The 12,781-nt window shown below is 54.8% G+C and overlaps 2 protein-coding genes across 3 annotated transcripts in view; both read left to right on the top strand.

Annotated features, from left to right (window-relative positions):
- Positions 1–322: 322 nt before the first annotated feature.
- On the top strand, positions 323–6,339 carry CFP (complement factor properdin). Its single transcript, XM_082446552.1, is given in 11 exon segments — positions 323–478; positions 910–1,051; positions 1,135–1,285; positions 2,470–2,645; positions 3,120–3,290; positions 3,428–3,619; positions 3,810–3,983; positions 4,235–4,426; positions 4,586–4,697; positions 6,110–6,248; positions 6,250–6,339. Coding segments are annotated over 11 exon segments (1,617 nt in total). The 5' UTR covers positions 323–337; the 3' UTR covers positions 6,277–6,339.
- A 4,082-nt stretch (positions 6,340–10,421) lies between these two features.
- SYN1 (synapsin I) overlaps positions 10,422–12,781 on the top strand; it is a 45,270-nt gene continuing 42,910 nt past the window's right edge. Inside the window, exon 1 of one of the 2 annotated variants that reach the window (XM_082446472.1) lies at positions 10,422–10,939. In XM_082446472.1, coding sequence (XP_082302598.1) covers positions 10,563–10,939 — 377 coding nt within the window. In that variant the 5' untranslated portion in view covers positions 10,422–10,562. The remainder of the gene's footprint in view (positions 10,940–12,781) is intronic. The other variant, XM_082446471.1, reaches the window with a different exon arrangement.

Below are 12,781 nucleotides of genomic sequence, written 5' to 3'. Positions count from 1 at the left end.
GATGTTGAATCAGTGTATTTAACAAACAGCGCCTGCTGTATGCCAGGCACTGGGCTAAGGACTTTTAAAAATCTTAACTCCCAATCTTCGCAACACGCTCTATGATGTAGGCTGTGTGTGGGGTGGGGAGAGGTGGCAGGTATTACCTACCCAAGATACTTGATGGAACATAGCCAAGCCAACCACCCCCTTCCTCGGGCCCTGAGGGTGTCCCCAGCTGGCCCCTGGGGCAGTGGATATCCCCAGTTCAGTCCTTCTGAATTCTCCTCCCCACACTCTTGCCACTTCCCCTTCTCACTTCCCTTGTGCTGACCTCCCCTCCACATTGCTGACCACAATGAACCTCACTTTTAGGAAAGAGGAGGGTGGTGGTGAAGTCAGGATGGAGGATGAAGTAATTACCTCGATGCCCGCTCCACCCCATGAGGAGGGACACGCTGAGCATGCCATGCTCACTTCACCCTTGTTCAACACCCCTGTGAGTTTGGCCCTGTCATTGTGGTAGAGGGCGTGCATTTTACAGGTGGAGAAACTGAGGCTCAGAGAGAGGTTCAAGTGGCTTGCTCAAGGTCACACAGCGAGGGAGTTCAATCTTGCTTCCAACTTCCAGGCTCCACTTCCCCCTCAGTAAGAATTTGTCCAAAGAGCATTGATTGAGTGCCACTGGGCTGCTGGGCGGGGCCTAGGGTGTTGGGGACACAGTGACAAACAAAACAGGACCGAGAGTGAGGCAGGAAGTAGGGAGGGGAGAGGAGAGGAGGAAGCTCAGGGACAGAGGTGGCAAGGGAGAGGTCGGAGCTGAAGAGACCTGCACGATACCCTCCCCTCCCCGCCATCCCCCATCACCACCGCTGCCCTTCACCCTCCTAGTTCCTCCTGCCCCTGGTTCCTCTTTCCCACTGACTCTAGGAGCAGATCAGCCCACATAAAGCCGGGCCTCCTTTCTGGCGGGGCTGCAGGGGTGCAGTGCTCAGCATGCCCACCCGAGTGCAGGCCCACCGGTTGCTGCTGCTACTGCTGCCGCTGCCGCTGCTCACCCTGCCAGCCACAGGTGAGTGGGTGGGGGCCCGGCTGGCCCCCAGGGGTGCCTGGGCCCCCCCACACCCCTGACCGTGCTCCCCCGCCCTGTTCCAGGCTCAGACCCTGTACTCTGCTTCACCCAGTATGAGGAATCCACGGGAAAGTGCAAGGGCCTCCTTGGGGGAGGTGTCAGCACGGAAGACTGCTGTCTCAATGCTGACTACGCCTTCCAGGAGCCTGGCAGCAAGCACTGTATGGCGTGCAGGTTAGGGGGAGCCTGGGGTTTGAGGGGAGGCAGAAAGGACTGTCTGCGGGGCGACCCAGAACTTGGGCTCTGGCCTTCTCTGAGATTCTCAAGCGTGGCTCCAAGGCCCTGATCGTGACCATGACTCCAGGTCTCTCAGCCTCGGCTCTGTTGACATTTGGGGCCAGAAAATTCTTTGTTGTGAGGGCTGACCTGTGCGTTGCAGGACGTGTTGTAGCATCCCTGGCCTCCCACTAGATGCCAGTGGCAACTTGCAACAACTAAAATGTCTCCAGACAGGTAAAAATCATCCCGAGTTGAGAACTGCCATGGCTTACATGTATTGAGCGCTTCCTGCATACCAGAAGCATTGTGGGTGGGGTGCAGCTCAGGTATTTCTGAAGGTAGCTCAAGTCCCCAGATGGTGATGACAGCTCATACGGAGCACTTACTGTATACAGACACTTTGCTGGAGGGGGGAGAGTTTGGGCAATTCTGAGGGCAGCTGCAGGTCCCTAATTATAATGACACTTCATATTCATTGAGCACTTCCGGCATACCAGATGCATTGCAGAGGTTGGGGGTAGCCAGAGGAGTTCTGAGGGTATCTCTAGTCTCCTAATCGTGATGCCAGCTTACGTGTACTGAGCCCTCTCTGTATGTCAGACGTATTTTCTAACTCTTTACTATATATATCCCAGATACACCATGGGGATGGGGCGCTTGGGGATTTTTGAAGGCAGCTCTGGGTCCCTAGTTGTCAACAGGTCCCACCTGTTTAGCATTATGCCATGCAGGGGCTTGGATCTGGGGTATTTCTGATGGGGTCTCTGAGCTCATTGGGATGATGGCTCCTATTGATTATGCACTTCCTGTTTGCCCGCTACCGTGCATGGCTGTGGCCTGGTAGGCTTCTGACAGCAGTTCTGGGCCCCCAGTCCTTGCACTTGTTTACTGCGTGCCTGGCACTGTCCTTGGGGGACTTCAAAGGGTAACTCCAGGTTCCTGATCATGAAGGTAAATGATATTTAAGTATTTGTTGTGTGCCCATCTCCTCCCCAACATCACTAAGAGGTAGATACTCTCATCACTCCATTCCACGTACATTTATCCCACACCCCTGTCTGTGCCTACCCACACTCTGTGGTCCCATACACCATCCTTGTCAGAGCGTGCCAGGATGGGACATGTGCTTCTCTCTGCAGGCTCCCACAATGGTCACCGTGGTCCGAGTGGGCCCCCTGCTCAGTGACCTGCATGGAGGGCTCCCAGCTGCGGCACCGGCGCTGCATAGGCTGGGGCGGGCAATGCCCCGAGAAGGTGGAGCCTGGGACCCTCCAGTGGCAGCTGCAGGCGTGTGAGGACAAGCCGTGCTGTCCTGGTGAGGAGGAGCAGCAAGGCGGGCGAGCACCGTCAGTTACCCGGCACTGGGAACTATCAGGGCAGAAGCCCTGAGGGTGGGAGTGTGCTTCATGTTTGTGAGGTGTCGAGGAGGAGGCCGGCGTGGCTGGAGGAGAGTGGTGGGAGGTGAGGTCAGAGGGGGACTGATCCCTGTGGGCCACAGTGAGGATGTTGGCTTTTATTCTGACTGATGTAGTGATGGCGGAAAAACATGATCTGACCTGGGTTGTGACAGATCCCTCTCGCTGTCAGAACGACAGACTGTATGTGGTGAGTAGTGAAGCAAAGGGACCACTGTGAAGGCTACTGCAATAGTCCAGATGAGCAATGATGGTGGGCCAGGTGTGGCAGAAACAATGGGCACAGGATTAGCTGATGTGGGATACATGAGGAAGCCTGGACCCCTGAATGACACCACCACCTCCATCTTGTCCCCCTCTTTTCTCTCCCACAGAGATGGGTGGTTGGTCCAACTGGGAGCCCTGGGCATCTTGCTCTGTCACCTGCTCTAAAGGGACCCGGATTCGTCGTCGAGCATGTGATCGCCCCACCCCCAAGTGTGGGGGCCACTGCCCAGGAGAGGCACAGGAGTCAGAGGCCTGTGACACCAAACAGGTCTGCCCCAGTGAGTGAGGGCAACCACAGAGCAATGATGTGGGCACCCAGGGTGGGTCTGGGGATTACAGCAGGGAACTTCCAGGGTGGGAGGACTGCAGCATGCATGACCACACTTGGCATCTCCCCACCCCCACCCCATCACAGCACACGGGGCCTGGGCTGCTTGGGGCCCCTGGGGCCCCTGCTCAGGCACCTGCCAAGGTGGACCCAAGGCATCTGAGGAGAGACGAAGCCGCACATGCTCTGCACCTGAGCCCTCCACGCAGCCTCCTGGGAATCCCTGCCCAGGGTCATCCTCTGAGCAGCGGGCCTGCACCGGCCTGCCACCCTGCCCAGGTACTCGGGGATGAGGCCTCTGACACTCTGCTCTTGATTTAGGCACAGATGCTCTGCCATTTCAAGGGACAGCGATCTGAGACCATGTGACCATGGAGCTCTTCGTTTGGGGGCAGCCTGTCTCAAGGGTCTAGGGGCTGAGGGGGGAGATTGAGGTGGCCTTTCTCCCCACTCCTGTCCTCCCCAACAGTGGCTGGTGGCTGGGGGCCATGGGGCGCTGTGAGCCCCTGCCCAGTGACCTGCGGCCTGGGTCAGATTCGGGAACAACGGAGATGTGATCGCCCTGTGCCCCAGCACGGGGGCCCCTTCTGTGTCGGTGATGCCACCCGGACCCACATCTGCAACACGGCCGTGCACTGCCCCGGTCAGTACCCCAAGATGCACCATTTCCATGCCTAAGCCCCCCACCCATCTCTGCTGCCCAGTCCCCGCTGTTAATGCCTTGTTCCTGCCTCTGATTCCTCCATTCCTGGCTCCGATGCCTTGGTTCCAACTCTGATCCCCCTTTCCCACATCTGATCATTCCCACCCCCTCTCCCAGCCCCCATTCCTTCCTCTGAACCCCCTTGCTGGCTCCTTTCTTTGGTGCAAGCCCAGCTGCCCCTGTCTCTGCAGTGAACGGAGAGTGGGAGCTCTGGGGGGAGTGGAGCACCTGCATCCGCCGGAGCATAAAACACATCAGCTGCCAGGAGATCCCAGGCCAGCAGACCCGCTCCAGGCTCTGCAAGGGCCGCAAGTTTGACGGACAGCGATGTAGCGGGGAACAACAGGATATCCGGCACTGCTACAACATCCAGCGCTGCCTCTGTGAGTGCCCCCAGAGACCATGCTGTGAGGGTGCGGCAGCCGGTGCAGGGACAGGGGCTTTCTGACTCTCTGCCGCAGACCGCATGTCCCTGCAGCCTCTCTCTCACCACCCCACCAAGACCTCTAATTCTGACTCAGGAACCCCTCCCCTCATGGCAGGGAAAGGCTCCTGGTCGGAGTGGAGTACCTGGGGGCTGTGCATGCCCCCGTGTGGACCCAACCCCATCCGCACCCGCCAGCGCCTCTGCAAGGCCACGCTCCCCAAATTCTCGTGAGTGAGGGGGCAGTGTGCCTTGGAAGGGGTCATGATATTGATATGTCAGCAGTCAGGGTGGGAGAGTTGGCCACCCCCAACCAGGGCTTCCACCACTGGGTCCAAGGTGCCTGTCTGGCCGAGTGCCATCTCGCAGCTGTAGGAAGAGGGGAGAAACTAAAGAAGAAGCTGAGAAAGAGGATGTTGAGGGGAGAATCAGTAGCCTCCGTGCCCTTCAGTGACTCATTCAGTCACTCAGCCATTCTCCCATTCACTCCGTCCTTCCTGTGTCCATGTGCTCTGGCCCCTCAGTTACCCAAGCTTTGACTTGCTCGTTTAGTCACTCATGCCTCCATTCACTTTCTCATTCCCTCAGTCACCCGTGCCCCAAAGCACTCTAAGGCCTTTTTGGCAAAACAGTTGCAGACACACAGAACCCAGATCCCATGGATTCCCCCACGGGATCCAGGTCCGCTGGGCCCTGACAGAAGGCATCTGAGAAATGGTTGGTGTGTGGAAAAGGGATTGCCACCTCAATCTGGGTCCAGGAAGCTGATTGGGCCTCCCCTGGCAGGAGGGGGTTGGGGAAGGCTTTCCCACCATGTAAACTGTGTAAGCAGAGTTCCGGACACAGGTGATCAGCCGCCTGAAGTGTTTCCAGGTGGCCAGGGTGGCCCAGGTGTTGGAGAGGGTTGAAACACTCACTTACCCCTTCCTTATTTCCACATGCATCAAACTACTAGATTAAGTGGCCTCTTCCCAACTCATGGAAAGCCTGCCATCTGGTCTCTGGGTGTGGGGTGTAGAGTGGGTACAGAAGATGAGTTAGGGGTGTTGAATGGAGGCATGAAGGACTTGACAGAGGGAGGGAATGAATGGAGAAAGGACTGATTGAGAGAATCGGAATGGGAGTGAGTGGAGAGCTTGCCTAGTGGGACAAATAACCCAGGCAAAGACCATTTTGGACATGGGGCTTTGAATAAAGTGGAAGTGAGAACTAGAGATTGACTTGGGGGCAGGGATTTGCACCTAACAACAAGGCTTGAATGCCAGGGCAAGGCATTTGGGTTTTTTCCAGTGGGCAATGGGGAAATAAATAAAAGGTTTTAGAGGTGAGAGAAGGCAGCTCATATCAACAAATAATTACCAGCATTTATTGAGCACTTACTGTGTACCCAACATGACTCTGAGCACTTTACCTGAATCAACTCATTTATCCTCACTCAGCCCAGTGAGGTGGGTATTACTAGTATTCCCATTTTTCAGATGAAGAAAACTGGGGTACAGGGGAGATAAAGAAATTGCCCAATATCTCACAGCTTAAAAAAAAATAGTGTTGGGCACACAGTAGGCACTCAATAAGAGTTTGTTGAATGCATTCTTGCCTTCCCTGAGCTTCTCGCCTTCATCCCCCACCCCTAACGCACCAGGCCCACCGTTACCATGGTCGAAGGTCAGGGTGAGAAGAATGTGACCTTCTGGGGGAAACCGTCGGCACTGTGCGATGTGCTGCAAGGGCAGAAGGTGGTGGTGGAGGAGAAACGGCCATGTCTACACGCGCCTCCCTGCGAAGAACCCTGAGGATGAGAAGCTCTAACATCTCTCTCTTCCACTCTGACCCCCTGACCTCTCAGACTTCAATAAACCAGCCTCTTCCCCAGGAGTGGGGCCATGGCATCTTCTAGGCCAAAGAGCGCAGCACAGGCAAAGTCGCAGTGGCCTGTGGTGGAAAACAGTATTTTCCACCGTGGCCACGATGTGACAGGAGTGAAGGCGAGTGTCCGTCCCTGCTGTAGCCCTGATGTCTGCCCCCCTTCCCCGCAGTGCCCCGGGTCACCCAGCACGTCCCTCTGCAGAGTCCCGATTTACGAATTACGGGCTTCCTGATTGGCTACCCTCCCTGGCAGGCACTTTCTGATTGGGCAGAGTGCTTGTTTTCCATCTCCCCGCTCCTAAAGCTCCCTCCGCTGGCGGATTCCGCGTCATCCGGCAATGAGGCCTGGCAGGGGTTGGCGCCCCACGGAGCGAACACCTGCACCCACCCACTCCCAACAGCCCAGCTCCAACGCTGCAATTATCGGCGACAAATAGCTCCCGCGAGGCGGGGGGCGGGCTGAGGAAGTGCCTACGAGGTGCTTTGAGCCGGGACAGGGGCAAAGAGAAGCTAGAGTCAGCATCTGCCAGGAGGAGCCCCCAAGACACTCAGACACATTCCTTTAGCGTTTGTTCATTCATTCAACACTTATTAGCATCTACTGTATACTAGAGCTAAGTCTGGGCATCGGGTGGAGGAGGGCTGGTAGAAGGGGAGGACATCTAAGCAAGGGAACAGACTAGAAAGGGTGATCCTTTCATTCGAACATTTTATTCAACGCTTACCAACGCCTACTGTATACTAACAATAGCGCTGGACATCATGGGGGATGGGGAAGAAGAGTCAGAGCCATATGTGTCTCCACAGTGAAGGGAACAAACCCAGGCTGTGTGCCTGGTAGTGTTTTAAGACTTTCCATAGCATGAATTCATTTAATCCACAATGAACATATGAGGTCAATATTATTATCCTCATTTTACCAAGGAGGAAACAGGCACAGATAGGTAGTGGGCTGGACATTTTTGAAACACCATGTCAGGAGCAGAGTTTAGGACTTTGTCCTGTGAGTGGAGGGGCACCTCTGTGTGGGAGGCTTCCGTTGGGAAATCTGTGACACCTGGAGTCTGTCAGGGCGCTCACTTCTCTGGGTCGATTTTCCCTTGTGTAAAATGGGTCAATTGATGGATTGGGGTGAAGATGAAATCGATGGATATTCGGTTATCTTGGAAGGAATGAGCCTAAGTGAGGGGTTCCGGTGCTACTGCCAGGGTATGAGAAAAATATGGGTTTATAAGAAAGTGGAAATTTGGCTCTATGTGTGCGTTATGAGGCACATATCTCTGTGAATGTGTGATATGCAGACCTATGGGTCTGTGCAGGAATTAAGGATGTATTGAGTGTATGTGGAGTGCGTGTGAAGTTACAACCGTGTGCATATAACAGTGTGTAAGTTATAGGGATGTGGGTGTGTGTGCATGCTCATTAAAGTGGCATGAATATGTATGTGTGAGTTATAAACATGGGTACAATACTGATTACGAACATATGTCAAGTGTGTGTGATTCAGAGTCATTGCTCACCAATGCACAACAAAGAAACACATTCTTGGAGCCCCTTCTGTATGTGCCTTCCTGCTGGAGAAGATGAAGCCAGTACAGAGGAGCCTTACCTCTGCCTCAGGGAGTTGAGACACTCCTGGGGTGGGGGTCGGGGGAATCTTCGTTCTTCTGCAAAACAGTCTACCAAAAAATTAATTTCTGGAAAATGAGCCACCTGGAGAAAGGGAATGACACTGGGGGACATGAGTACTAGGAACCTGGCAATGGGGCTACTGGGAAGAGGCAGACTGGAGACAGATTCCTAAGGAGCCCAACTTCTCACTCCCAGAGGAGCCAGAAAGATCTGTAGACCTGCAGCTGCTCCCATCCCCCAGAGAGGGCACCACGGGCCCAGCAGAGCTTGTTTGCTTGTGTTACTGAGCAAAAACTGGGGAGCACATACTTCAAAATGTTGGGAGATACCCAATTTCTGGAGAGTTCCCCATTTGGGGAACACTGGGATATGGGATGCCAGAGAGGGCATCCATGAGAGGGGGAAGGAATGGCCAAAGCAGAGGCCTGCAAGTGGGCTGAAGCTGGCTGCGATGGAGGAGGGAACAGAGATAGTGGACTGTGAGAGCCTAAGGGAAGAGGGGACTTCCTGGAGACCTAGGCCAAAGACGATCCTTGAGAGACAGAAGGAAAGGACATTCCTGGCAGAAGTCACAGCACTCCCCCACCCCCACCCTTCTAGAGTTGGGTCGGGTGATCATTTTTACAGATGAGGAAGCCAAGTTTCAGAGGCTGTTAAGTCACTTTCTCAAGAATATAGTGGAGGCCCAGTTTGAACCCAGGCTCTCTGGCTCCAGACCTCACACCACGACCTTGTTTGAACAGGCCAAAGATTTAATGAATGAAGAATATACAAATGAATAACTGGATGATTCACTTGAAAATCCTGATGGCACAAGGAACTCCAAATCTGCTTACTTCTTGCCATATCTTCTTCCACCTCACTTGGTCCACCATTATCACTCACGATGGCCCACAAGGCCCTGCTCCATCTGGTCCCTGCTAACCTCTCTGACCCCATCTCCTGCCACAATCTCCCTCACTCACTTTGTTCCAGCCACACTGACACCTCTTTCTGGCACATTCTTAAAAGAAAAAAAAAATGTATGGATCACAAAGTGAACATGACCCTCTGGGAATGAATTGGAGTTCGTGGATTCCATCTGTAAAATGGAAATCATATTACCCGCCCCATAGTACTGTAGTGAGGGTTGGGTACAATCAGTCAACAAATGATTATTTTTAAATGGATTTGTGTTTTCATTGTAGCCAGGATCTTACAGGGAGCTTCCACAGCCCACCTCTGCCCAACCTACAAGGATCATTTGCTCATGTGGCAAACACTATTTGGCACCTACAGTTTGCATACCCTAGGATGGGTCTGCCTCTGTCTGTGGAAAGTTCTTTGGTACAGGGGAAGATGGCCTTGAGCACTGACGATGCCAGATGGTTATCGTGGTTTTTGACTGTGTCCAGGGCAAAGGGATGGGGACCTATAGGCCAAGTGTGTGTGTAGGGGGGTGAGGTGGGGAGGTGAACACACATCAAGGCTAGAGCTTCAGGAAATGTCTGTGTGGAGATCTAGGTTTGTCCATGATTGTCTGTGGGTGTGTTTTGTCTGGGTGTGCATGCTCATGTGAGTTTCCCTGGGTCTCCGTGTGTCCGAGTGGTGCCTGTGTGCGTGTGTAGGCGTACTTGCGTGCATGTATGCATGCATGCCCATGAGTGTTACCCTGGGCTTATGTGTGTCTGTATAGATACCTAGATCGGTGTGTTCTCTCTCTGCACATGCCTCCGTATGTTTCCTTACTTGTGTGTGTGTCTATATTTCTCCACATACGTGGCACTCCCTGTGTGCCTCCAGCCCCCCCCCCCCAGCGCAAGGGTATGTACTCCCCACAAGTGTCCACCTCCCCCTGTCTGATGCTGTCTACGCCACCCCCGCATCCATCTCTCTGCCTAGCTGAGCCTATGTGGACGTGGGAAACTGATCTCGCGGAGTACTGCGTGTGACCCCCAGCCCTCGCCGTGAGGGGGTTATTTCACTACTTTTGAGTCTCCGGGTGTTCCCATCCCCCCAAATGCCTCCTGTGGCGAATATCAACACTGGAAACCGAGTATCTGCGGAGGGTCCTGCGTGTGAGTGCGAGTGCGTGTGAAGACCAGGATGAGGCGGGGTGGGGGGCTTGCCTGACGCACCCACCCGGACCCTCCGGACAAACACCCACCCCGCCCCCACTCCCCAAATTGCGCATCCCCAATCGGAGGCGGGGGAGGGGAGAGAGGATGCGGCGTGGCGCTTGCGCAATGACGCCTTCAGCACCGCGGACAGTGCCTTCGCCCCCGCCTGCCGGCGCGCGCCACCGCCACCCCAGCCCTGAAGGCGCGCTGACGTCACTCGCCGCTCCTCCGCAAACTCCCCTTCCCAGTCGCCTTGGTCGCGTCCGCGCCGCCACCGGCCCAGCCGGACTGCACCACGCGGGGCGCGAAAGAGGGGGTCACGGGCGCGACCATCCGCGCTGCGGCGGCGGCGGCGACTCAGCGCTGCCTCAGTCTGCAGCGGGCAGCGGAAGAGTCGCGTCGTGCCTGAGAGCACAGCTGTGCTCCTGGGCCCCGCGCGGTCCGCCCCCGCGGTCCTGACCAGACTGCTCCTAGGACGCCCTGCCCCGCGTCGCAGCCATGAACTACCTGCGGCGCCGCCTGTCGGACAGCAACTTCATGGCCAATCTGCCAAATGGGTACATGACAGACCTGCAGCGCCCGCAGCCGCCCCCGCCGCCGCCCGCTGCCCCCAGCCCGGGAGCCACGCCCGGTCCTGCGACCGCCACTGCTGAGAGGGCCTCATCGGCAGCCCCCGTGGCCTCTCCGGCTGCCCCTAGCCCCGGGTCCTCGGGGGGCGGTGGCTTCTTCTCGTCGCTGTCCAATGCAGTCAAGCAGACCACGGCGGCCGCGGCCGCCACCTTCAGCGAGCAAGTGGGCGGCGGCTCTGGGGGCGCAGGCCGTGGGGGCGCCGCCGCCAGGGTGCTGCTGGTAATCGACGAGCCCCACACCGACTGGTAAGCCACTGCTGCGGACGTCCCCCCGCGGTTCTGGGTCCCCAGATCGTTCCATCATGAGCAATTATCGAGCGCCGCTTGTGTGCCCTGTGCTTGGCCCCCTCGCCCAAACCCTTTTCCTTTAAATTATTATGCGGAGCCCTTCCTGTGTGCCCCGCCCTTGCCTCCTCCTTGCCCCTACCCAGACCTTCTAGATCCATACGGGGAGCAGTTATCAGGCGCCTGCTGTGTGCCTCCTTCCCAAAAGCCTTGACTTCAGTATATCCTGCGAGCAATCAAGAGCCTGATGTGCTCTGCACCCCCAACCCGTGCCCCAAAGGTCTTGTCCTCTAATGGATCTTGTGAGCATTTATCAAGTGCCTGGAGTGTGCCTCAGTGGGAGCCCTTCCTCAAGGCCTTTGGCTTACGTGAATTTTGTGAACATTCGTTGAGAGCTTGATATGTGTCTTGTCCCCCTCGGTCCTTGCCCTAAGGCCTTCTCTGATCTTGTGAGCATGTATCCAGAGTGCGCTATGTGCCCCCACCCCAGCCCTCACCTCAAAAACCTTTTAAACTATTCACTAAACATTGATTGAGTGCCTGCTATGTATCCCATCCCAGATTCTCGCCCAAAGCGTTGCCTTTAAAGGATCCTGTGAGCCTTTATTGAATGCCTTCTTTGTGCCCCAACTCAGTCCCCCTCTCTAAGAGCCTATTTCTCCAAAGGATCTAGGAAGCATTTATTAAGTGCCTGGTGTATGCCCCACCCCCAAGCCCCTTCCTCAAACATATTTTCCTCAAATGAGTTCTATGAGCATTTTTGAGCCTTCTGTGTGGGGCTCATCTTCAGGCTCTCTGCTCCAAATCCTTTTCCTACAACGGATCTAGAAAGCATTCATTTGAGTGCCTCCCTTAACCCCTATTCTCAAGCTACTTCTTCAAAGACCTTTCCTTTGGTGGACCCACTTAGCATTTATCAACTGCCTGATCTAAAGGTGTGAGCCTTCTCTAAAGGCTCTTTCCTTCAGTGTATTCAGCAAGCATTTATTGAGTGCTTGCTGTTTACCTCACCCCAGACCCTTTTCCCAATACCTTTTCCTCCAGTGGCTTCAGTCTGTATATATTGAGCACCATCTGCATGACCCAATCTTAGACCTTCTCCATAAAGGCCTTTGCCTCCAATTAATAGTGATCATATATCTGCACTTACTGCGTGCACCATTTCAATCTTTCTTTCCAAAGACCTTTTAAAAAAATCACTCCTGGAGCATTTGTGGCGCACCCACTGTGTGCCTGATTCTGTGCCTTCTCCATAAAAGCCTTTCCTCCCAAGAATGGAGAATCAAGCTTACATAAATCAAGTTACTGTATCCCCGTTCCCCTTCCCCCAAAGACTTTTCCTCCAATGGATCCAGTGACGATATGCCCATCTCTAGCCACCCCCCTTCCCCAAAGACCTTTTCTTTTAATGGATCCAGTGAGCATTTAGCCATTGTCTGCCGGGTGCTCGATTCTAAATCACCTTCCCCCGAAGGCCTTTTCCTCTAATAGCTCCTGTGAGCATTGATGGAGTGCCTTCTGTGTGTTCTATAGTCACACCTCCTCCCCAAAGTGCCTTTCTTCCAGTGGGCCCAGTGAGCACGTATGCAGTACCTGTCGTGCGTAGGAAGCAGATTCCCCTTCTTTACTCCTAGGATAACCTGTGCCAATCATAAAGCCTCTCCCCAGGGTCCTTTCCTTCAATAAATCTAGAACCAAATTTAGAAGGGTTACCCTTTTCCCACTCCCTTCAGTATCGCTAGGATTCCGTCTCCCAATCTTAAGTCTATACCCCAAAGGGCCTTTTTTCTATTTAAGCCAGGA

Source organism: Balaenoptera physalus, assembly GCF_965194825.1.
Source record: "Balaenoptera physalus genome assembly, chromosome: X".
NCBI classification, from domain to species: Eukaryota; Metazoa; Chordata; class Mammalia; order Artiodactyla; family Balaenopteridae; genus Balaenoptera; species Balaenoptera physalus.
The sequence above is the reverse complement of the archived record's forward strand: the minus strand, read 5'-3'. Positions and strand labels throughout refer to the sequence as shown.